This window comes from Perkinsus marinus (assembly GCF_000006405.1).
Source record: "Perkinsus marinus ATCC 50983 genomic scaffold scf_1104296944404, whole genome shotgun sequence".
Taxonomy (NCBI): Eukaryota; Perkinsozoa; order Perkinsida; family Perkinsidae; genus Perkinsus; species Perkinsus marinus.
The window spans coordinates 600,335-622,393 of NW_003211409.1; the positions used below are offsets into that span (position 1 = coordinate 600,335).

The following is a 22,059-nucleotide window of genomic DNA, read 5'->3' on the forward strand; positions in this document are numbered from 1 at the left end:
AAGCCAATACCAACCTCACCGACCGCACTGGCAGCGTCATCTCGACGGCGAAAAGTCGAGATAACACTGAGCGCTTCTAATATGGTGTTGATAATGCAGATTATGTAACCTCTGAACTCGAGTCCTGAGTGGTCTGATATCCGCCAGGTATCAGTCCTCTCCTATAACACCGGTACAGCAAAGACCCAGGTTACATCACACTGTATGAGTGGCAATCAATTGACACTACATTGGAGTCTCACGACCGTGAGAGGTAAACACTAGTGAAAAACATATTTCACGACTACTGCATACCACCGCGAATATCGCGTTTTTCACCGAGTATTACGCCACTTCACGTAAAACGGGCGAAACTCCATTGACATAGAAATGCTGTTATTTTACTCGTATTCAACACAGTGTACCTCCTCATCTGGAGAATGCTTATATACGCACTGGTGATACTCTCAGTATAATACTTCCTGTCAAAAGATGGTGTGAAGACTACGTCGAGTGTTAACGATATAGGTAGCAAACACTGTATCGATTAATCTAGAATGGTCGTTAGTATTGAGTAGGAGTTTAAAACATCACTTCACATTGCCATTCCGTGTTCAGTCTTCAGCAACATCCTTGAATCACTGCAAAGACTCAGAGAAGTGGGTGGTGTAAATCTCGCTCGCCCATAGCTCGATCGACAGCCCCGATGAGGCCTCAGGATTCTTGCTGTATAGACACCCAACATGGCCGCGACTGAGCCTAAGCTTTTCGGCAGGTGGAGTTACGAGGGTATTGAGACCTCTGATCTCTCTTTGGAGGTAGGACTCGGGAGGGGTAAAATCGACATTTTTTACTACCACGTGGAGCCTCGTTAACTCTGCTTATGTGTATTAATCGTTGGAGTAGAGCAAAAACAATGTTCGTTCGTTGAGATGATGATCCTTACTTTCAGGACTACATCGCCTACACTGGCTCTGCCTCTGTCTTCACTGCCCACACTGCTGGCCGTTACCAGAAGAAGCGTTTCCGCAAGGCTGTGTGCCCTATTGTCGAGCGTCTCGTCAACTGTAATAACCGAGTAGTACCATGCGTTCGTCAACTCCGTCGTCTGTTTCAGCCATGATGATGCACGGTCGCAACAACGGCAAGAAGCAACTCGGTGTCCGCATCGTCCAGAACGCCTTCGAGATCATCCACCTCCTCACTGACAAGAACCCCATTCAGGTAATCCAATCTATTCGTCATTCGTCTCTCTCATCATCTTGCAGGTTCTCGTTGATGCCGTTAAGAACGGTGGTCCCCGTGAAGACTCTACCCGTATCGGTTCCGCTGGTGTCGTCCGTCGTCAGGCCGTCGATGTCTCGCCCCTCCGTAGGGTCAACCAGGCCATCTATCTCATCACCTCCGGTGCCCGTAACTCCGCCTTCCGTAACATCAAGTCGGTCTCCGAGTGCTTGGCTGATGAGATCATGAACTGCGCCAAGGAATCCTCCAACTCCTTCGCCATCAAGAAGAAGGATGAGATCGAGCGCATTGCCAAGGCTAACCGATAAATACCAAACCATTTCCGACATCTTTCACCGTCTCTCGTGGTTGTTATGATGTCTTGGAAAGGAGGCTCCGGTTTCTCGTACAGCTGCTGGCTATTGGGTGCAGAGCCATTCGAGTGTTGTGTTGATGATAATCTCAAGTCAGATTGATAATACCGATTCGGTATGGGTGTAGGTGGACGGTTTCAATAGGGAGTGCTTGACATGTCGGTATTTGCAGATTCACTGTTTAATTATTAGCTTAGATGATACTATATCTGGGGGAGGGTGCATCGGTGGTCACTCACTTCTGGTCAGATTTCAACACTCACTGTAAGCTCGGATCGCGAAGTATTAGGTCGTTTTACATGTTCAACTGAGCATGTTGCATTCATCGCTTTCTAAAGGGTCGCTTTTCTAACTTGTGCAACCTAGGAGTGCGCAGGTCGTTACATGGGAGACCAGGAGTCCAAGCATCCTAACATCGCCAGTGGCGATTTGCCACACGGTTTTCGGGTTAACGGTCGGTTTGGAATAGATTATGGAGATCTCTGCGAATGGCATCGGTCCAATGATATCTGTTGGAGAAACAATTACCTGCAACTTTATTCACTTCATATCAATTCACAACACGGAAGGTATTCTCTCATACCTCAAGAGAACCGCCACTTATACGTCACAGTTGGCAACTATGACTGGGCGCCATAGGAGAAACGGATGTGATACCAACGCTTCGCATCTAGGGAGGACACGAACTGAATATAAGAATCGAATCGCGCCTAGGTTGATCTTCTCACCGGTCGCTGAGTCGGGGAGCTCTAGCGCATTTGACGGGGCTCGCGTACTTCATGAAAAGACCAATCAACCAAGCCGGCGCATATTATGCGAACTTGAACGGGGCCGCTGCCGGAGTCAATAATGGACTGTCCATTTCCGCCGTTAGTTAGCGGTAGATACATATCTCCATGTACTTGCGCTGATGTCGTAGGAAGCCCTCCGTAGTGGGGGAATCATCAATCATATCATCTTCAAAAGACAGTAGAAGCCTAGCATGAAACGGTTCGTTAACGAGAACTTATTCGAGTTGCTCGCCGTGAACTAGAAAACTACTCACGTAGAACATACTGAGCCTTCATTGGTGTTCTGAGCATCGTCAGTCGTGTAAGGCCCGTGAACTAAATATCACCAATAACCTTCATGGAAGTTGGCATTAAACAGAATGATAAGCTCACTCCTGTCAAGAATTTGCTTGGTTCCGCACCAATGGCGGCAGTATCAAGGAGCTCTCTCTAAGCGTGAGTGTACTCCTTAACGAGTCAGTAAGAGTTGGTGTCGGTCATGGTGAATCTTAAGTGAAATTTTGTCGACGTAGTACGGTAGATATCATAGCAATTCACCCTTCGACGGAAACAGCTCGATTAAAGGTTATCGGTTCTAGGGAGTATCAACTCCGAGAGATCAATCTGGATTAGATTAATCACTTGATCCCACTGGTTACAAACACAAAACGTGGATTGGCCAGCACGCGTCACCGTAACAAGTTGAGCATTTTCATGAAAGAAGGGAGCGGAAATTACAGCGGACGAGGAAATAGAGGGACGTTAATAATGAGTAGTGTCACTACTAGACAGAATTTAACGAAGAACCTCCTTCACAGCTTGTAATATAATACTAGAAGACTTCCTCAGTGAAAGTGCGATAGAGACAGGCTCACTAAAAGATCGACTGATCTCTAAGCAATAGCTTCACACGTTCGCAGTAAATTCAAATACCCATCTCTATGATGATACCACTAGCAAAATGATAACAACAGATGGTCATACCGATGATACTGGTATGCAAGAGCAACTGACAAAGTCCTACGATATCCACTATGTAGTGGAGTCGAGGTCGACCTAGCCACTCGAAAAAGTGCAGGACCACAGCGCTGCCATGTTTGCAGCAATAACAGACCTTCACTCAGAGAGAATGAACCGGATTCAGTATGCATCTTCAATGTAAATGAAATACAACTACGAGTGACGACAGTAATCAGATGAGAAGATGGTGACAGAGGAGAGTGAAATGGGAATGAATGCCCATTGAATACCTGCGGGACATAACATACATCACCACCCGAATGCTCTCACATACGCACCGCAGTCATTCAGTTCCTCGAGCTGCTCGCATGATCCCCAGGGCGCAACATTGTACGATTGGTGATCGGACTGGGGCCTCTCTTGCGAGCCTCAACAACTTGACTGAATGTGTGCTGAACTAGAGCTTGACAAGCCTGATGAACCTTCTCGGGATCAGCGCCTCGATTGTGGATTGAATTAGCTATCCATCTAGCTATCTCTTGACGTTGACGGTCGAAGAAATCCATAGATGACCCGTCCGACTCGGTACTACTAGAGCGACTGAGAACGAACAACCTTCAAGTACTCAGATGCGTCACAAGTTTCAGGAAGCTGACATACGCTGACTAGCGTAATGCAATAGTCGATGCTGAGCATGAGGAATGGGAGGTCGCGGTACTCACTCAGAACAGGTAGAAATTGCATCGTTACGCCCAGGAGGAACTAAACCACTTGAGCTGTCAGGCAGAACCTGCGCAACCATTTGTAGGATATCAGCTCGCAACGATTCAATATAAATTCGTCCTCTATCGTGCGCGAAACAGAGCAACGTTAGATCTCCCAAGAACACGAAGTCGAGCTTAGATCTACCTTAGGAATGAGTTTCCCTCGATGCAGAGGAGAGACCATAGGGAGTGGAGGCATTCACGGGAATCAATCTCGGTGAACTGCGAAGCAGTGACGCGATCACTGTATACGAAGCTCTGTAGGAAGATGTTCGACTGGAGCATTCAACCCGCCGAAAATTAGGTGAGTTACTTGACTTCAAGTGAAGGTTTCCAATAAAAAACATGTCCGAATTGTGAGACTTTTGACGGCCCCACAAAACACAAAGAGTTGTGGGGTGCTTTTACCATCTTCAATCCATGTGAGCGAAACCTATTCAGGAGAGCGAACACATCGCAGACCCGCAGTACGTTCGCTGATGCAGTCATTAATAAGTGCTTGTCAACAGACTAGACGGCAGGTATTTATAGCGCGATCGATAATAATATCAAGTGCGCGCGCCCTTACGATCGATTTCTCGTGACGACGCAACTTGGGCGGCCCAATAACCCGAGGACCACAAGATCTGGACTTAGCAGTACTGCCCGGAGGATGAGTCAGCGAACTGATGTGAATAAGCTACCCATCCGCAGAGTCCCGAAGTGCCCCATTCCTTAATCTCGTGAGCACCTAGTCCGTTTGTGGAGCCATTAACGTCGTGACGTCGTACGCGCGAAATCGGAGGCTCTAATCGAAAAGAGCAAGATCATTATCGGGTGGTTGGAGTGGTGCCTGCGTGTTTAGCTTGAGGACATGCATATATGGTGATTCCCCAAAGACTTGAGGTTCAAGTCGAAATCCACTACGAAATCACGGGCTGTCCAGACTGGGAGTGAGAGAGAGGTGAACAGACCGCAACCGGAGTGGGTGCTCATCCGACAGCAAGAGGTTTCAAGCTTCCGAAAGCTCGGCCGAGTGAGTTTGGAGCGTGCTTCCTTTACCACTCGAGCACACGATTTTGGAGAGACTCAGTGCGAGAGTCTTCCTTTCGTTCACCGGACCACAGGTGTAGAAGTCAGCCACATCCTGTAAGGATATGGCCGGCGGTGCTACATCGTCAAGACCGGCTCGACGAGCAACCTCATCATTGGCCATGACGCCCGCGATCATTTGATCCATCATGTAGGATTGTGATGTTTCGGTAAGCTTTAGCTGAGGCTAGAGGCCTGATTCAGCCTTGTAGGCTACAGGTCATGACGGCCACAACCTCCCACACGTTGATGGTGTCGGCTGAAAACACAGTTGCACAATGGGGATACCTAACTTCGATGGCTGACTGACGGTTGGCCGGAGAATTGTCGAGTGAAAGAGGGGGCCTGGAGAAGAAATTTCCCGGGCGAGTGTGGGATCACAAAAGCTGATAAGTATCGAGAGCACTAAGGATGGTCTTTAAGACCTGTCATACCAGGTAAGTTACCTGCGATGATCACAGTGATCGCCGATCACAGTCACTGTGACACAGTGTGATCGGCGATTACTAATCGCTTCAGTATCAGACCAAACACGAGGCATGCTTCTGAACATCCGGATAGGTCTAGCATAATGCTAGTAGCATTGTATTTTTATCAGTATCAAAGTGCGAAGTAGCATATAGCCATGGAACTACGGTAATTAACTCAGAGCTGAGATTGACTGTCGTTATCCAGGATCGTGGGACTTCGATCCCTTGATGGATTTCATCCATGGCCCCGTTCGCAGAAATTCGGCGGCCGAATAGATCCCTGAATGGTACGGTATTCGTCAATGGGCAACTCAGTGAGCTGAGCTTCCTCAGCTGAGCTCAGGAGTTCTCTCACCAACTACAAGAGTTTGCATTTGAATCCGGGTAGAAATGCACAAGAAACAAGAATTACCCAAAATACTGTCATAGTGGGTCATACTGTCATACTGTCACCAACACATGTGGTTGACCAACGGTTAATGACCATGTGCACATAATCCCATACTGGGGCAATTCTTCAGTGGCATTCGGCGACACACATCATGCGAAGTTCAATAAAACCTCGCCTGTTCGCTGGGGTCTCCAGTGATCGAACCTTCCCCTATATACACCTGTAACTCGATAACTCACATCCGAGTCGATCTCCAACTTCGAGGAAGCGGAGCGTGCTACCAGTCAAACCTATTCTACCAGTCGGAGATGAACAAGAGATACATTAGCGTCATAATTCAGACATATACACACTAGTCAAGCTCTTATCCTTCTAGCCGGTCTTACCCTGTGCGAAGAAATCCACCACGTACTCACTAGTAGTTGCTTAGTACGTATTGACAACTCCAACACACATAGTATTTCATCGGTAGATACAAGTAATAGCAACGCAACTTGAGTACGTCCTCTTATGGTCTAAGGATAATTATGTAGATCGCAGTACATGTCGCTGCTGCTTTCGTATAACAGCAGCAGCAACAACCCATCCATCACACTTCCTCTTGCAAATTACGGAAGAAATCGGCGACACAATTGCGCCTATTTGGCGCATATATAATAGACAGTTGAATAAAGTACTCGCAGCTACTGCTATCACAGAGAGTGACGCGAGCATGCTGCACAAATTGCATCGATAACTACTACGAGAAATACCGTGAAAGTTTTATGTTACGATTACGAAGAGGTGAGAGAACTGCATTCGACACCCTCTCAAGAAAGTCAGCGTATTCATTTGTTATTTTTGTTATTGCTCGACGTGGTTCTTCATGACCACTGCCAACAACACCGCGCTGAAAGTGCGGTAACGCAGTAAGGACGAAACACCCTTGTAATGAAGATGACCCATACTCTTCTGATGATGATAACATGCTCTACAGTGATACCTCACTTAATAGAGTAGCATCAGTGACAACGTTGACCATATAGACTATATACTAAGGATTATAACATAGTTGACATAAGACAGATACCATTCTTCAATGGCGTAGAAGTGGAGATAATGACCGGTAGAACGAGTTGCAGCCGAAATGGAGAAAGAAGAATTGGATAGAGCCGAAACAGTAGAGAACATCAGTAACACCAGACGTTCGAGTAGAATTACGCTAATATCGACAACAAGCAGGAATCACTCTGATACCAAGCAGAATACGATTGCGACTTAAACCCGAATGACTAACAGTAGCAAACATGCGACCTCCGCTAAATGAACGACACTTACACGGGCGTCTTAGCTGGTCAGGAATGACGCCTATGCTGATCTCGGGAGTAGATCGAACCGCAAGGAGGAAATCGAGTGAGATCTCACAGCAGTCGAAGACACGATAACAAATGCACAGACGGATCAAATAATCAAGTATCATCATTCTCACAGTAGATCGCTCATCAAACAAGATTGATATCTGATATCGAGTAGCAACGATCTATACAGCTGCAAATACAACCCATAAAATAGCCAGTGAATAGTGATATTATCACTCCTTCGCCACATCGAACCCTTGCTCGAGACGACAAGTAGCAGATACGAGAAGGATGATATACGTGATGTGATTATCATACAACCATGAAACACTCGAGCGCCTTATGCAGGCTACAAAACTCGCAACTATAATCACATATTCATCAGCAATGATCGTACGGGTGGACTAAACCGATTCTGGTGACAAATCCGAGGCAAACATGATATATATATGCTGTTACAGGCGTACCCATTGTAGAGGTCTTTGTGAACGGACAACAAAGTGTCAGCGACTATGGCTCACCCTACATGATGAGCAGAGAAAAAGCCTCCTCAAACAATACCATCACTCGCCGTCGACCGAACACACCAAAACAACGGCACCTTGTAAAGACAAGTGACGGTGCATCCACAAAACGGAATATGTGAAGCAAAGTCTCGAGGGGAAATATCATCCGTGGAGCGAGTCTACAACAAACAGTACAATGTGGATGACATGTGGTACGAACTTGTTTCACATGAAAGAAGAATGTGAATAATGATGATGATGATCATCACGGCATCTATTAGCGATACACCAGATCGATGGTATTGTTGATATACGTCGGCAATGTCGTAATTTTCTTGTTGGCAGTCATGACGTTGATGATGTACGTGTTCGTAATAAGGGAATGGCTCTGATCACCTGAGCTTCCATCATGACATACTTGAAAGCCAGACCCAAGAATGCTTACTCATATCTCTTACTCTTCTGGTCTCTTCATGTATCGATTCGTTTGTGAGTTTATTAACCCCGTCCGCGCGGTCTCGACCTCTCGAAAGGTCCTATCAACTAGCTGGTGGCAAGCCTGGGTCAAAACCCGGCGATCCACAGAGTCTCCATGCTCTTCAAGAAAGGCTCGTTGTAGCCCTAATTCAAGCATCTGCTTCTGTTGTTCAAAATAACGGTCAAGATCATCTTCGGAGTATCTACAACGCGACATAATCTGAGAGAGCAAATCCTCGTTCACGACTTACTCGGAATCGGACGCTGAACTCATAGTGCTGTCGGTTCTAGCACTCTCACTTGCAGCCTTGGGGCTCGCTTTACCACGCCCACAATGCAATAACTAAAAGGAATACATATACTGTTGATACAATCATAAGGGAACAAACTTACATCCAGCAGAACTTTGCTCGGATCCTCTTCCTTGGGGCTCACTTGGTTAGAAGGAGGAATCCCGTAGAAGGATCCGCTCATTTGAGAGCTCGAGACGACTTCCGGGTCGAAACGATTATGTTGTTGAGTGAGTATCATTATACACTTGAGGAGATTTTGATGGTTTTGATTAAGAGCTTTTCACGATGAGTGTGAAAGAAGAAATACAACTGAAATGAAGTAAAATGATAAACTCCTCTTCAACCTTTACCAGAGTCTCACAGGGAGCCCAATGTGCCTGAGAACGGACACTGAGAACTATCACAGCCAGGGGCTTGCGAGAAGTGAGCCTTTGGGGGGAGTGTTCGACACGCTACACTTCATAACTGTTAGTCACTTGTGCCAATTTAGCGTAACTCCTCAGAATTGTATCGTGCCAACACGAACTCGATAAAAGATACTTTAGTTAGTCATTTCGACAAAAAAAGGCACCTCAAGTGCTTCTGAGACGTTCATGTTGGAATGAGTTACCTCACGCGTCACTTGGGACTTGAGACGCCGAAGAAAAGCAAGAGTGCAAGTCGTAGCTTGTGCGAGAGAGCAAGATTCCCCATAAGTAACCGTTGAGGGACGTCAAGACGATGTCACTAGATAAGTGTCGTAAATCACTCCGGGTGTTCAAGAAACAACACAAAATAGGCTCCTGAGAGTGCTGTTGAATAGCGCTTTTGAATTGTTCTCTTGAAATCACGTTCAACTAACGCACTCCCGAAATATGTCGGGAGCTCTCCTGGGAGTCAGCAAAAAATCTGTTCAAATAACAGAGCCTTGAAAAGCGCGCTTCAAAACCTCTCTTGAGAGAGCTCTTTGCATCGCTTCGCTCGTCGCGCAACTTTTGATCGATTACTTTTGTACTTGGCATCTTTGACATTTGGAAACAACAAGCCTCTTTCACTAACGGTTAGTGAAAGAGACTCTATTAGGCGGTTAGTGACTAACCACATACCTTAAGACGGGAAAAAACTCAAGAAACTAAGGTTAGATCGTTTCACTAACAAACAAGAAGGGGTAAGTTTACGAAAGCTAAGTTTATGTTTACGGTAAGTTCCTCAGACTCACTCTTAAGGTAAGAAACCTTAAGATCTAACGTTATTTTTTCAAGAACGGTGAGTAAGGGGGTTAGTTTGTTTCACTAACCTACGTTCTTAAGGAGGTACTTTAGATTTCGGTAATGCCCGATCGGTGGCCCCGACCTTAACTCGCGGAATTGGAAAACTAACGTCACTACGCTCCGCCAAAACCAATAAGCGCGCGCCTCAAATCTCGTGAGCACGATTTCAGGAGCGATGAGAACTCTCCTGGAAAACGCAATCCTAAGAGCACTCTCGGGCGAGCGAAAAGCACTTATTGAACATGCTGAGGAGCACTCATCAGAGGGTGAACCGCAAAAATCTAAGGAGAGTGTAAGTTTTCTAAGGAGGTCTGTATTTCCTAAGGAAGCCGGAAAAATCTAAGGATAACGCGAAGATTTCTAAGGAGGTCTGCAAAGTCTAAGGATAGTCGCGTCACACCTAAGGAAGCGCGGCACGGCTTTTACAGGAGGTGCAAGCTTATCCAAACCTAGCTCTACCATAAAGCCTCTATGCAATCTGCACAATGTGTTGTGTGATATGCGATGTGGGGCCGAGTCATCATATTGATTACAGTGATAAACTGATCGCTCGATAGTCGTGAACTTTGTGTAATTTTCTCATAGCTTCGGTGTCTCATAGTTGTTACTCAATGAAGTGGTTCAATCGTTGTCAGAGACAATAATTGTCACATTTTTTGTCACCTCTGTTGAAGGTTATTGTACTTTTTCTGCTGGCTTATCTTGCTAATGTATTCTGGTTATGAATCATAACTTATGATATCAATGATTTAGATGAGTTGGATTATAGTGAGGATATGGGTACCAACGACTTCGTGGGGACTGACTCTGGTTCTATCCAGGGAAATGACTTCCCTCCCTCCACAGATAGCTTTCAACAGCTTAATTTACCAAATGTGCGGGAAAGAAGTCCCGTCTTCAACACACTGTCGGCTTACTCGCCGATTTATTTGGATACGGGCATCCTTAGCATACGTAGAACGATGCAGCAATAGCCTCAGACTTAAAGAGAGGAATCGCGTTGAAAGTTAGACCAGTTTTTGCTAAGTGGGAGGGGGAGGGGGTATGAGAGCATCACAAGTTGTAGAGTTACAGTCAGCGAGTGTAACACTTATCGGGGATAGGCCGGACCGCAAAAGAACCTTGGGGAGCTGTGATCCGGGTGAGAGCTGTTATCCGGGTGAGAGCTGATATCCGGGTGAGAGCTGTTATCCGGGTGAGAGCTGTTATCCGGGTGAGAGCTGTTATCCGGGTGAGAGCTGTTATCCGGGTGAGAGCTGTTATCCGGGTGAGAGCTGTTATCTGGGTGAGAGCTGTTATCCGGGTGAGAGCTGTTATCCGGGTGAGAGCTGTTATCCGGGTGAGAGCTGTTATCTGGGTGAGAGCTGTTATCTGGGTGAGAGCTGTTATCCAAGGCCTCAGAAAAAAAGCCAATCGCAAGGCAAGAGCGTAACCTCCGTGAACCCGAAACCCGACTCAGGTCGCCCTTCGGGCGACCATCACCCAAAACCCGAAGAGTGGACAGTGTGAGAGCTGAGGGGTTTCCTTAGGGGAAAAACGGAACTCCTTTGGACATTGCCGAACCCCCCTTAGAAAAACGCAGAGGGCGAGCGAAAAGGATTCCTTAGAATTCTTACACTCTCCTTAGAAAAATGATATAGATCCTCATCAGAGTGATCATGGGAGCGCTCCTGATCGTAGTCCATTGAACGCGTTTTTACGCATTCCTCTCCTGGGAGAACTCCTGGGTTTGACAATGGCTTTTTTGAACACCCGGACTATTTGGTGCGACTAAATTTAGTGACACCATTAGGCCGCATTAGGCTAGGGGTTTGCACTCGCATGAGAGGCTCGGGTTTTGGGTTTCCTGCGAGTAAGACCTTCGGATAACGCCCAAATCTTGTGATTTGAGTTTCCGAACCCTGATTTTGACGCGGATATCTCAGAACAAAAGCCGCAGAAGAAGTAAAGTAAAGTAAAGTAAAAGAAGTAGGCGTTTCAGTCACTGTAGGCCTAGGGTTTTCCAGATTTCAATCCCATGTCTCTCGTGCATAACCAGCGAACGCGTTCGGCCGATGGGATAAAAGTTCGTAAACCCCGTCGTTTTAGAGACAGCTTCGACAGGTGGGAAGATCTAACATCAAGCAAAGAACCAGACGAAGGATTCTCGGTCCAGCTCCAGACGTCGTCTATATATTTCAAGTTTTCTCAGCTCAAGAATGCTTAAATACTTGCGTGAGAATTTGACTTCGCTGATCACATCTGCTCACATAATAAGAACGGCTTCATTCTGGATAGTATCGGGTCGATGCAGTGCGCGCATTGCGCGCCGCGCAATCTAAAGACCCAATTTCGCGCGACAGCTCCAACTTTTCAACCAACGCGCATATCAACCTCGAATTTTGCATAAGGAGCGTGCCATTTTCTTAAGCAAGTCACGAGATTTAGTGGGCGGCCCACAGAGGGTCGCCAGTCGGCCGAAGATACGGGCATAATGCCTGAGGGATTATATACAGGTAACGGACGCGTACTCAAGCTACTTGAGTCAAGCAAACTACGTCGCATGTAACTGAGGGCGAGACACGTTCTCCCCAGTCGTATTGCACAAAGTTCTCTAACAACCTAACTGATAGGTCCTATCAAGTCCCTTTGCGCGTCTCGAGTGATTCTCGATATAACGCAGTGGAAGCCAAGGTGGTGCATAATTCATAGTGTGAGGTGTGTGTGTATGGCATTTTAATGCTGCACTTCTCTCCGACGGATCAAGTTCGAGAGAGGATTGTTTTCGAAGTATTCTCTCCGGACTGTAAACTTCAGGGCACTAGGCGACCCTGACAGCGAGATAACAGCCTTCAGCGTGTGATTCCATGCAGCCACCCCAAATACTGCTTCAAGAAAGCAACGCCGTCGCTCTCCCGATTTGTTCCGACCTTCATTCAACAGCTGTGAATACGACACAAAAATTTGTATCACAAATTCGGCTTGGCGATAGATACAGGTATCACGAACCGTTCATGGAATATTTGCTCGTCTACAAATTAACATGAACCTCATATTATGAAGACACTCCTCGGCACATACTCCCATACCAAATGTGTATTCGTCAATCAACTGTGACTAGTAACACAAGCTCACTGATGAGAACTCAAAACTTCCTATGCAAACAGCTGATTTACCCTACTTTTTTCTCGAGTATACCTAGCTGAACCATATGATCAAGGAGATGGTTGAGAATAATATTTTCATTCGCATAATGGATAAGAAGGTACTCTCGAACAAATGATTGCGAGAATACTCAGCGATCGCGCAATAAGTAATAGGACAAAGTTCACGCCAGGACATGCCCCATCTTTTGATGATGACCGAAAATGAATCGACATCACTCAAGGAAATTAGTGAAGTAGCAGGAAGACGAATATCTGCTCTCACTGGATGAACTGAGCGCTTCTCCGATCGGAAGTAATCATGCAATTATCGCATCAACAGGAGGCCGTTATGGCAAAACATTAGTCCCATCAAAGACCGAAGAAGGTAAGAATGAATATGTGACGATAATGTATGAGAGCACCCCATCAGCAAAATGACTGGTGATCATTGATAGTGGCTTCGGGAATCCAGTCAGTCAAGTCCACTTACATGATCAAGTGTGACCTCACCCGTAGGTGCTCGCCGTTCTCAAGGGAGCCGATGTAAGTGGGAACAATCAGCAGCTTACCAAAACAAGATGGGATAAGTCTAGATCTTAGTAGGATTAGAACGAGAGCTCACCAAACCGCAGTCGGAAGACTCGGCACAAAATATTCTTAAAGGATGAGCGAAGATCGACTTGGTAACATATTTTCACTGGGTTGATTGCTCTCGCACCCATAGCTTGAAACATTTTGGACGGAAGGATGTTGCGGATCACAAGTCCGCCGAGCCTGCTCAAATGATAACTAACGGCATCAATGACCATCGACGACTTACCACCAGTCGATCGACGCATGCATCCGATCGTAGCTTTACTCCCTTCAGCCTCTCGCGCACAAAAAACCTCATGGAAACTACGCTTGACAAGCTCTTGACAGGCTGCCTTCAGCCGCGCCTGCCGTTCACTAGAGGAATTGGGAGTGGCCCATTCCTTGCAAATCGCTGCTGCCAAGTGCTCGCGTTGCTTAGCCAAGTAAGCCTCAAGCGCAGCCAACTCCGCCGAAGTCTTCTTCTTGACCACACCGTCCTCCTGAGTCTCTGCCGCTCTCCTCTCGAGTACGACAGGTTCCCTGGAAAAGGAACCTTCAGCGTATTCCAACTGGACACGCAAGCCCAAGGGGCCGATGAGACTCACCTGTTTACAATGCTCTTTCGTGGCGTACCGCTCTGTGCTCGAACGGACCACTCGCAACTGGGATCGTACACCTGGCAAGAGGATTCAGAAAGCTAATGGACCAACACAAACGAGACTTACCGGAGAACGCGAACTTCCCCGAGTCGATGCATAGTCCAAGGCGTGATTGGCGCACGAGGACTTCTCCCGAGCTTGACCAGGCGAGCTCGAACGTCTCATCAGACCACTTGTGGGCAATGCGGGCCAGCTGGATGTGCTGGCACAGGTTGCCGTATCACTTTCACTCCAGCTAGTGGCATATCCCGCCATGGTTTCGGGTTTCTCGACATGAAACAGGAAAGACTGTGTCTGATTGTCGGTAGCGTCCTGATTGAGACCAGCTTGCTGCAGGAGATGAGCCATCAAATATGCTCGATATGATGGAACTACAGAGAATTCCCCATCAACTACACGGGACACGATGCTAGCCACCTCCCTGAGCCCTTTTTTAACTCACAAAACAGCCCTTAGGACCCCACAGGGCCAAACTGACGTCTCAGATAGTAAGAAACTGTACCGCCGATCGGAAGGTTACGAGGACGACTCACTTCGAGAGATTTGCTGAACTACAACGTTGTCCACGGTAGGTAATACGGGCACCGGAGGAGGTCTCCTGCGAGGTGCACGCGTGCAAACTTTCGGCACGCGTGCGACTTCGGGCATCGATCGATTTACCCTCCGAAACGGGTATCCGAGGGCGAAACAAAGGACGCTCACTTGGCAGCCGGATGAATCTTGTCGTATACAAGAGACTGAGTCGTCCCCTCTTGTCCGTGATTGCCAGTAGGACTTGATGGTTGCAAGCACGCATGCCATAGTTGAACGCGGATACATTTGCGAGGGCGCGCGCCAAACGCACCATCCAGAGGTGCATTGTGATCTCTGGTCGAGTCTCCTAGTGCCAAGTCTAGGGTGTTGTTATCAATGGAGTTAATCATCAGTTAGTGATAGCGATACTAGCAATAATAGAGCTTCTATCAACACTATAAGCCGATGATCCGTCATCAATCCCGCAACGGGGTGCATGGACTAGGCGTTGTGCGCTTCACCTATGCGTGCCAGCGGAGCGATCGATGTCATATTTGTGGAAAAGTGACTGACAACAGCTCCTCGAAATATCGGCATTTGCTAGGTCGCCGAACCACCAGTATGCGAGGCTGAACTCACGACTCTCGTGTTGGCCAATACTTAAAGAATGGCAACTCGAGGCGTGGGAATTTGCCTCCGAAGTCTCAACAATCAAATTCAATTCAGGTCGCTCTTATTCATTCTTGGATGAGAATGGATACTCCTACACAGCTTGTGAGGAAAGCACTCACGCCGACGGCAAGTTCCTCGCGATTGGATCCTTTTACTGATATTCTGGTATTATGGTTGGATAATTACATCTTGATATAATGGTTGAATAATTGTATGTTATTATAATGGTTGGATAATTATATGCTGATATTGTGAATCCTTTGCTATAGAACAAGTAAAGACTGATATGATACGTCATAATATCATATATACTGATATAGATATATGATATTGATATTGTATATATCGTATATCGTGTATATCGTGATATTGTATAGTCTATATTGATATAGACTGATATGTCATAATACTATCATTGATATTAGTGATATCCATGATAGTATTATAGCATAGAGAAGTTATAACCTCGCCCAATTGGTCTCAAAGGTTGCGAACTCAGAGAGGATTTTCTCCTATCTCGTTTAGGCCCGGAACAAGCTAGAGTATCCACAGGCTTAGGAACGCTACGTAAAGGGCGACACGATCGAGCATCTTGGTATTTTCCTTGAGCGTACATTTCTTTATAGTAGATGAAGAAAACACGAGTTGCCATTTTATGGTCCAAGCATCGTTCAGGAGTGGCATCACATGTTTTCGCTTCTCTTCATCGTTGTTGTTGTGTTGATCAGTACTGGCTAGGATATTACGTGTGAGAAGATTGAATTTATTTCACTACAACCTATGAAATATCTCATCACTGGTGCTCCAGGAGTCGGCAAAACAACTCTTTGCTTAAAGGTCCGAGCGGCCACCCACCTCCCCTCGACCTCGTCCATGGTCTACGTAGGTTCTCGGAGAGCTGCAGAAGGCAGGGGTGCCATGTCAAGGCTTTATCACGAAGGAGGTCCGCAACCCCGAGACCCATTCTCGTGATGGTTTCGACTTGATATCACTGGATGGGGGCATTCATGTTCCTCTCGCCCGAATAGGTAAGGCGATATCTCAACATATGCAGCATATTACGTATGGCGTGTTTTGACTCAGGCTACCCAGGCCCTAGAGTCGGTCGTTATGGTGTTTGCCTCGATGACTTTGAGAGAAACGCTTTGCCGTTACTTGACGCCATGCATGCCGAACGAAAGGATGGCTGTGTTGTTATCCTAGATGAAATAGGAAAGATGGAGTCATGTTCGGAACAGTTTGAGCCCAAAGCCCTCCGAATCCTCACTGGGAGGCGACCTTGCCTGGCCACCATCGCTCAGAAAGGAGGAGGTAAGTGACCGCTCATCAGCAAAGCGAGTCATGTCCTTTCAGGTGTTATAGCAGCGGCTAAGAAGTTGGCAGGAATTAACCTCATCGAGGTCACACCATCCAATAGGGACAAGTTGGTCTCAGAATTATATCTGAATTTATGTCGAGATTGTTAGTATGTCTCTCTTCCACGACTCGCGTTCGTTGTTCCCTTACACCGACGACTTGACAACGCAACTACACTGAAATTTCGACAACACTACAGTCACTCTGTGAACACAGCATGCGACTTGTGTTTAATGGAGGTCTTTATCGATGATAGCCAGGTTGTTATCAAGGTGCTTCTCGACATCAGCCAGTGTTTCTGTACTCTTCTTAATCTCAGCCTCTTGAGCCTGAAGAGTTATATTGCTAACTACGTTGCCTGTTCTCTCCCTTACCCGGTCTTCTGCAGAGAACTTGTCAAGGAGATTGATCTTCTTGCTACCTGGTAGGATAGCATTGGCCCACAAAACAACGTTCGAGTCTACCATGTTGAACCAAAGCCATAGCAGCTGGTCCAGAGCGGAGGGCAGGAGTTGACGGAATATCGATGCCGAATTTCTTAGCAACATCGTCTGGCTCTGTGCGAATAGTATCGAGGGATTCGAGGAGCGCTTGATACCTGAGAGTGCAAAATGATACTTTAACTGTTTGAACAAGCAAGTCATACTCATCATCTAAGGAATGCTTGGTCTCACTGAAAACGGGTTCAGAGAAAAACAAGTAGCGGTGACGACTAGGCCGAGAGTGATACGCATTTGCTGTAGGAGGTAGTTGCTGCAGAAGGCAAGTCAGTCCCACGGCTGTGACCATGCTTTGTGCAGTCATCACCGAATGGTCAACGACTTTTGTGTGTGATGCTGCGTCAATGGTCTACTGCTTGATTTCGCAGTTCTACACACTTTTTCGGAGTTCTTTCCTTAACACCTGCGATCACAGCGCACTGTCGTAATTAGCGCACGCCCAAAATTAGGTTTTCCTCCTTTGCTCGAAAACCCAGTTTCCACACACTTGACTGGGGAATCGAGTGTAAGTTCGATGACCAGGGTATGTAGTATAAACTTCGTACTGTCAATATTGTCAACTAGACGAGTAGCGTTGCACAGTCGGATCGTCTAGAAGCCTCTCCACCTGACGTACCACAACGCAGTACTGTTAATCTAAGATCTGGAAACAAGCACTCCGCAGAGTTTGGGCGAATGAAGTTTCAACACTACTATCTGACGCAAGCTGGCGGTTTTCCAAACCTTCGACTCAACGCAACGACAACTGGACAATAAAAGGCCAATGCTTGTCGTTTCCGCTCCACAAATTATTATCACCACCCATGGAACCCCTAATAGCGAGCAATAGTGTAGAGGCTGCTAGTGACTACTGTAACGTTATAATAATCAAGTCTTAGACACGACACCAGATCCTCTTAAGAAGCATTCGGATCCTCGTCATAGAACCAGTCCCTCTTGACACGCAAGTTCTCCTGAAGCTGACCACTTCGTTCCAACTAGTTGTACTTGTACCAATACCTACGGGGGAATGCGCTAACTCGTCATCGATGAGGATATCAGTCATGTGCACTAGTTAATGACAGTGCATGAAGTAATAAGGGCAATAGCAGCTCGACTCAATGAGAGATATGACTGCGGACACTCACAATGGGCTCTTGTGGAAGTTCTCGTAGTCGGCTCCTTTATAAGGCGGATGATACACGAGGAACACCAATGCGAAGCCGATCACGAAATGGATCTTAATTTGTCTGAAGGGTGCATCTCCATCATGCAAGCTGGTCACTGTGGTATGATGAGAATTTCCCGTTGACATCAAGAAGAATTCACCTGGACATTAGAGCGACCTTGTCCCTAGAGTAGTTGGGGAAATAATAGAACATCCAGTCCATTGGTGTCTATATAAAGGATACGACGTGGTTGCTGGATATAGTAGGAGTAGAAGGCAACTTACGAAGATGTGAGATCTCTGTGACATGATCCTCACCGGGCTTGGGAGTGCAGACACCCTAGGAGACTAGAGATCAGACGCCCCAACATAGTGTGCTCTGCAGACGCTGACCAACAGAGGAGCACGCGGAACCCAAACCGATCTGGCGTTCAATCTTCGTTCCCGCAATTATGATCGATTTTGAAGTAGACTGACGATGGTGCTGAGAATACACGGGGTGTTCAGTAGACCTCACCTGAGTTTCAAGAGCGCCCCTAGGATTGAATTCCACATGAAAAACTCTATCCTGAGAGCGCCTTTGAAACTCAGGAATGGTCTATTGAACATCCCGACAGTTTTACTCGAAGCGCATATCACTGAAACGCGTTTCGCAGAGTAGCATGTGTGAAGGCGTTGGTAAATCCCGACTCTCGTACCACGTGGAAAACAACCGACTCGAGACGCGATTTACCGTGTTAACGAACACACGATCTCACACCAAGCAAGGAGTGTATTATGATAATCGCCATACCGAGCTATCCCTGTGAGCTCAAATAACTTATTCATACAACGAACGGGAATTGGAGCTGGGATCTCACTATCTATGGCTTGCTTCTGTGGACCGTTGGTGGTGAGTTAAGAAGCTAGACTCGGCGACTGAGAATCACGCGTGGAACGGGTATACCTGTGACACCCATGATTTTCATGATACGCCTGGTATTACCATGTAGGTGCTACAAACATGTATGCTGCTACATCATGTAAAACGTTTACAACTAAATACAGAAACTCATGAAGCGTTTAACACAATATGTGCGTTATATATAGCGCCATAACGCGTATTGTTATGCGTTATGCGCTCTACACAACGGGGTTGCAACTCCACTAACGCAGGCTATGAGACGCGCATAGAACAGCAGCTATCGTATGTGCAGCACTGTAGACTTTTCCGGAGACACCTGCACACAATCATTGAGCCTGACCTTTCGCTAGAGCTACTTAGTCTTGCTATATACTGCTCTATTTACCTACTGGAAAAACTATATTGTTGTGTTTATCATGGCTGCTAATACAAAGGCCAATCAGCACTTCAGAGAACGCAAGATCTCTCATTTCGGCGTGACACTAGGTTACTATGATCATGCTCTATCTGGCCTCTTATACTTGCCACGACGAATACTGCCACTAACTGCAGACCTTACCGACCTAGCATCAGGCGTTGTTCGCGGTGCTACAGGTATCACCGACGTGCTGAAGACGGCAAAGATCAACATCCAGTCTGCTCGTCAGCAGCGTACAAAAGTGACCTGTCCATGGCCTTCGTTGGCTTGTGAGGAAGAAGCGCTTCTATCTCGCGAGTTGGGAACTCAAAAGGGGCTTCTGGTGAGCCCTCATCTTCCAACGCTGCAAAACACACCACACTGCGATAGTCGTCAAAGATAGCGAACATGACAATCAGATAGCATCCTAACCCACCTTCTTGTGACTCAATATGCTGGTTCAGGCCACTAGAAATACCACCATCTCCCACTAAGGGCTCGTCCGATTCACTCGATGGCACCGATTCTTCCATCTGTGGCTCCTTCGGCTCCATCGGTAAGTCACTGGGAATCATCGGGAAGATATCTCGAGCTGTGGCCGGCAAACTAGAATCACCTATGTCAGTGGTACAGCACGCAGCGTTTCTGCGTTTGGTACCGTTATTGGTCGTTGCCGCGAGGTCCAATTTCTTCACAGTCTTAACAGTATTCAGTACCATCTCTCTGGGAAAGGATTTAGCACCGTGAAGCACGAGTACCGCGCGATAGCCTATGAGCAGCTCAGGGAACTTCTCAGTCACATCGAGAAGCGACCATCGCATACCCTGGGATAAATCTATTCACGATGTCAACCGGATCAGCGACCTTTACATTCTTGACAGTCTCCTCCCCTTCGCGAAACAACAAGGCATGTATGAGCATCTCCTTACCATGCGGATACACCACCCAACGCTCAAATACGACCGCTTTGGCTTGCCGCCTGCCAGTTGGATAGTCTGCTTTCACCGAGGCTGATTGCACATGCCCTTACCCGTAGACAAGAATGCCCAATACCGCGTCGCAGTTCCGATAGAAGAATTCCAGTAGTTCACCTAGATCCCCGGAGAGATCCCTCACGCGCGCACGGACTGTGTGAATGATCTTAGAAGGAGAATCAATGATCGCTTCCAGGCACCGTTCTGACCTTTTCGACAGTAACAGCATCAGTGGATGGTATGGTACAGCTCCTGCTAACTTCATTGCACATTGTCCTGTAGCGGAAGTCAGCGAGCTGACGGGCTATGTATAACAAGTCTTACTGTACTGTATAATTCTCAATCACAGTGAGCCGCGCATCATCAATTTTCCGAGCAAACTCACGGAAACGGGCCACCAGATCCTTGTTGGACAGAATCTGTCGCTGCTATTTTGATCGACACTAACATCTCTACTTCCACTTCGCTAACCAGGGCGTGACAAACGAAAGCCCAGTGGCTCTCGGTAGCCCTTATTCGTGTCTCGGTGACCAGGAGCAGATCCATCCCGATACCTTCTATGCTTGTCATGTGAACCTATGAAGGGACAATGGTCCCCATTCCAATTAGGTTTTGACTCAGGACATCTTTGTTGGAAACGCGTGCTTTGTAGACTTCTCCTGAGCCGTTTCCAGTGTACCTGTATAGAAGAGGTTCAGCCACCGCTGGGCACACTGGGTGATGCAGCTACGTAATTTTCGCCATCATGCCCTCCACACGAATAGGCAGATCGCAATTTTCGGCAATATCTTAACTCTGACTTTCTATCTCACCCGTCTGAAGAGTCCCACAATGCCCCTGCCAGTCGACATAGGCTTGCCGCATCGATGGACTCAGAAGTACGGTTTTCGTGATGAATATACACCTATAAGGGTCGAAAGCGATGGTGCTAATATCTGCGTTGTCTTACGCACACATTCGTGTGTTTTCGAGGTTTTCAGTAGAGAACAAAAAATCTCCATATAGACATTCCCACAGTCACACAAGCTTCCGTGGGGAGCAGTGAGGTGCGCTTTGGAAAATCCCAAAGGGAACCCCTTGTATATACTAGCGAACTCAACAAACATTCGACTGAAAAACTCCTCATACGAAGAAGGGTGAACAGTCGCACAATGACAAAAGCCTTACACAACGGTGCATCTTACGGAGCGGGTCCGGTATAATTGTCGATCGTTTTCTGCTCGTGCGCTCCGCGAGCACTTTCGTCTCTGCTATTCGTCTATCTAAGGCGGCAACCCAAAACCCAGCGAACGGCACGCATGCACAAATCGACGACGCACTGCGTACGGACGCAGCATCACCGACGTTGACACAATAGCTAGCGCAGATATTTT

The 22,059-nt window shown here is 47.0% G+C and overlaps 7 protein-coding genes across 7 annotated transcripts; 3 read left to right on the forward strand and 4 right to left on the reverse strand.

Annotated features, from left to right (window-relative positions):
- Positions 1-710: 710 nt before the first annotated feature.
- Pmar_PMAR001188 (40S ribosomal protein S5, putative) lies at positions 711-1,638 on the forward strand. Its single transcript, XM_002780549.1, has 4 exons — positions 711-797; positions 932-1,046; positions 1,097-1,203; positions 1,248-1,638. The coding sequence occupies exons 1-4, from the start codon at positions 723-725 to the stop codon at positions 1,530-1,532; spliced, it is 582 nt and encodes a 193-aa protein (XP_002780595.1). The 5' UTR covers positions 711-722; the 3' UTR covers positions 1,533-1,638.
- Positions 1,639-5,062: 3,424 nt separating this feature from the next.
- Positions 5,063-5,293, reverse strand: Pmar_PMAR001189 (hypothetical protein; the record flags this gene model as incomplete). Its single annotated transcript, XM_002780550.1, has 1 exon — positions 5,063-5,293. One exon carries the CDS (start codon positions 5,291-5,293, stop codon positions 5,063-5,065), a length of 231 nt encoding a protein of 76 aa, XP_002780596.1.
- A 1,171-nt stretch (positions 5,294-6,464) lies between these two features.
- On the reverse strand, positions 6,465-8,927 carry Pmar_PMAR001190 (hypothetical protein). The gene is made up of 4 exons (XM_002780551.1): positions 8,717-8,927; positions 8,575-8,666; positions 8,292-8,526; positions 6,465-8,242 (listed from the first exon to the last, which is right to left on the reverse strand). The coding sequence occupies exons 1-3, from the start codon at positions 8,852-8,854 to the stop codon at positions 8,301-8,303; spliced, it is 456 nt and encodes a 151-aa protein (XP_002780597.1). The 5' UTR covers positions 8,855-8,927; the 3' UTR covers positions 6,465-8,242; positions 8,292-8,300.
- Positions 8,928-10,969: 2,042 nt separating this feature from the next.
- On the forward strand, positions 10,970-11,241 carry Pmar_PMAR001191 (conserved hypothetical protein; the record flags this gene model as incomplete). Its single annotated transcript, XM_002780552.1, has 1 exon — positions 10,970-11,241. A coding segment is annotated over one exon (272 nt), but the record flags the coding sequence as incomplete, so codon positions are not given.
- A 1,745-nt stretch (positions 11,242-12,986) lies between these two features.
- On the reverse strand, positions 12,987-14,604 carry Pmar_PMAR001192 (hypothetical protein). Its single transcript, XM_002780553.1, has 4 exons — positions 14,290-14,604; positions 14,170-14,240; positions 13,812-14,104; positions 12,987-13,765 (listed from the first exon to the last, which is right to left on the reverse strand). Exons 1-4 carry the CDS (start codon positions 14,569-14,571, stop codon positions 13,749-13,751), a joined length of 663 nt encoding a protein of 220 aa, XP_002780599.1. The 5' UTR covers positions 14,572-14,604; the 3' UTR covers positions 12,987-13,748.
- Positions 14,605-16,161: 1,557 nt separating this feature from the next.
- Pmar_PMAR001193 (conserved hypothetical protein) lies at positions 16,162-16,975 on the forward strand. Its single transcript, XM_002780554.1, has 4 exons — positions 16,162-16,245; positions 16,295-16,436; positions 16,492-16,719; positions 16,762-16,975. The coding sequence occupies exons 1-4, from the start codon at positions 16,189-16,191 to the stop codon at positions 16,872-16,874; spliced, it is 540 nt and encodes a 179-aa protein (XP_002780600.1). The 5' UTR covers positions 16,162-16,188; the 3' UTR covers positions 16,875-16,975.
- A 19-nt stretch (positions 16,976-16,994) lies between these two features.
- Pmar_PMAR001194 (hypothetical protein) lies at positions 16,995-18,634 on the reverse strand (the record flags this gene model as incomplete). Its single annotated transcript, XM_002780555.1, has 5 exons — positions 16,995-17,093; positions 17,139-17,185; positions 17,229-17,362; positions 18,392-18,493; positions 18,573-18,634. 5 exons carry the CDS (start codon positions 18,632-18,634, stop codon positions 16,995-16,997), a joined length of 444 nt encoding a protein of 147 aa, XP_002780601.1.
- Between the last annotated feature and the right edge of the window lie 3,425 nt (positions 18,635-22,059).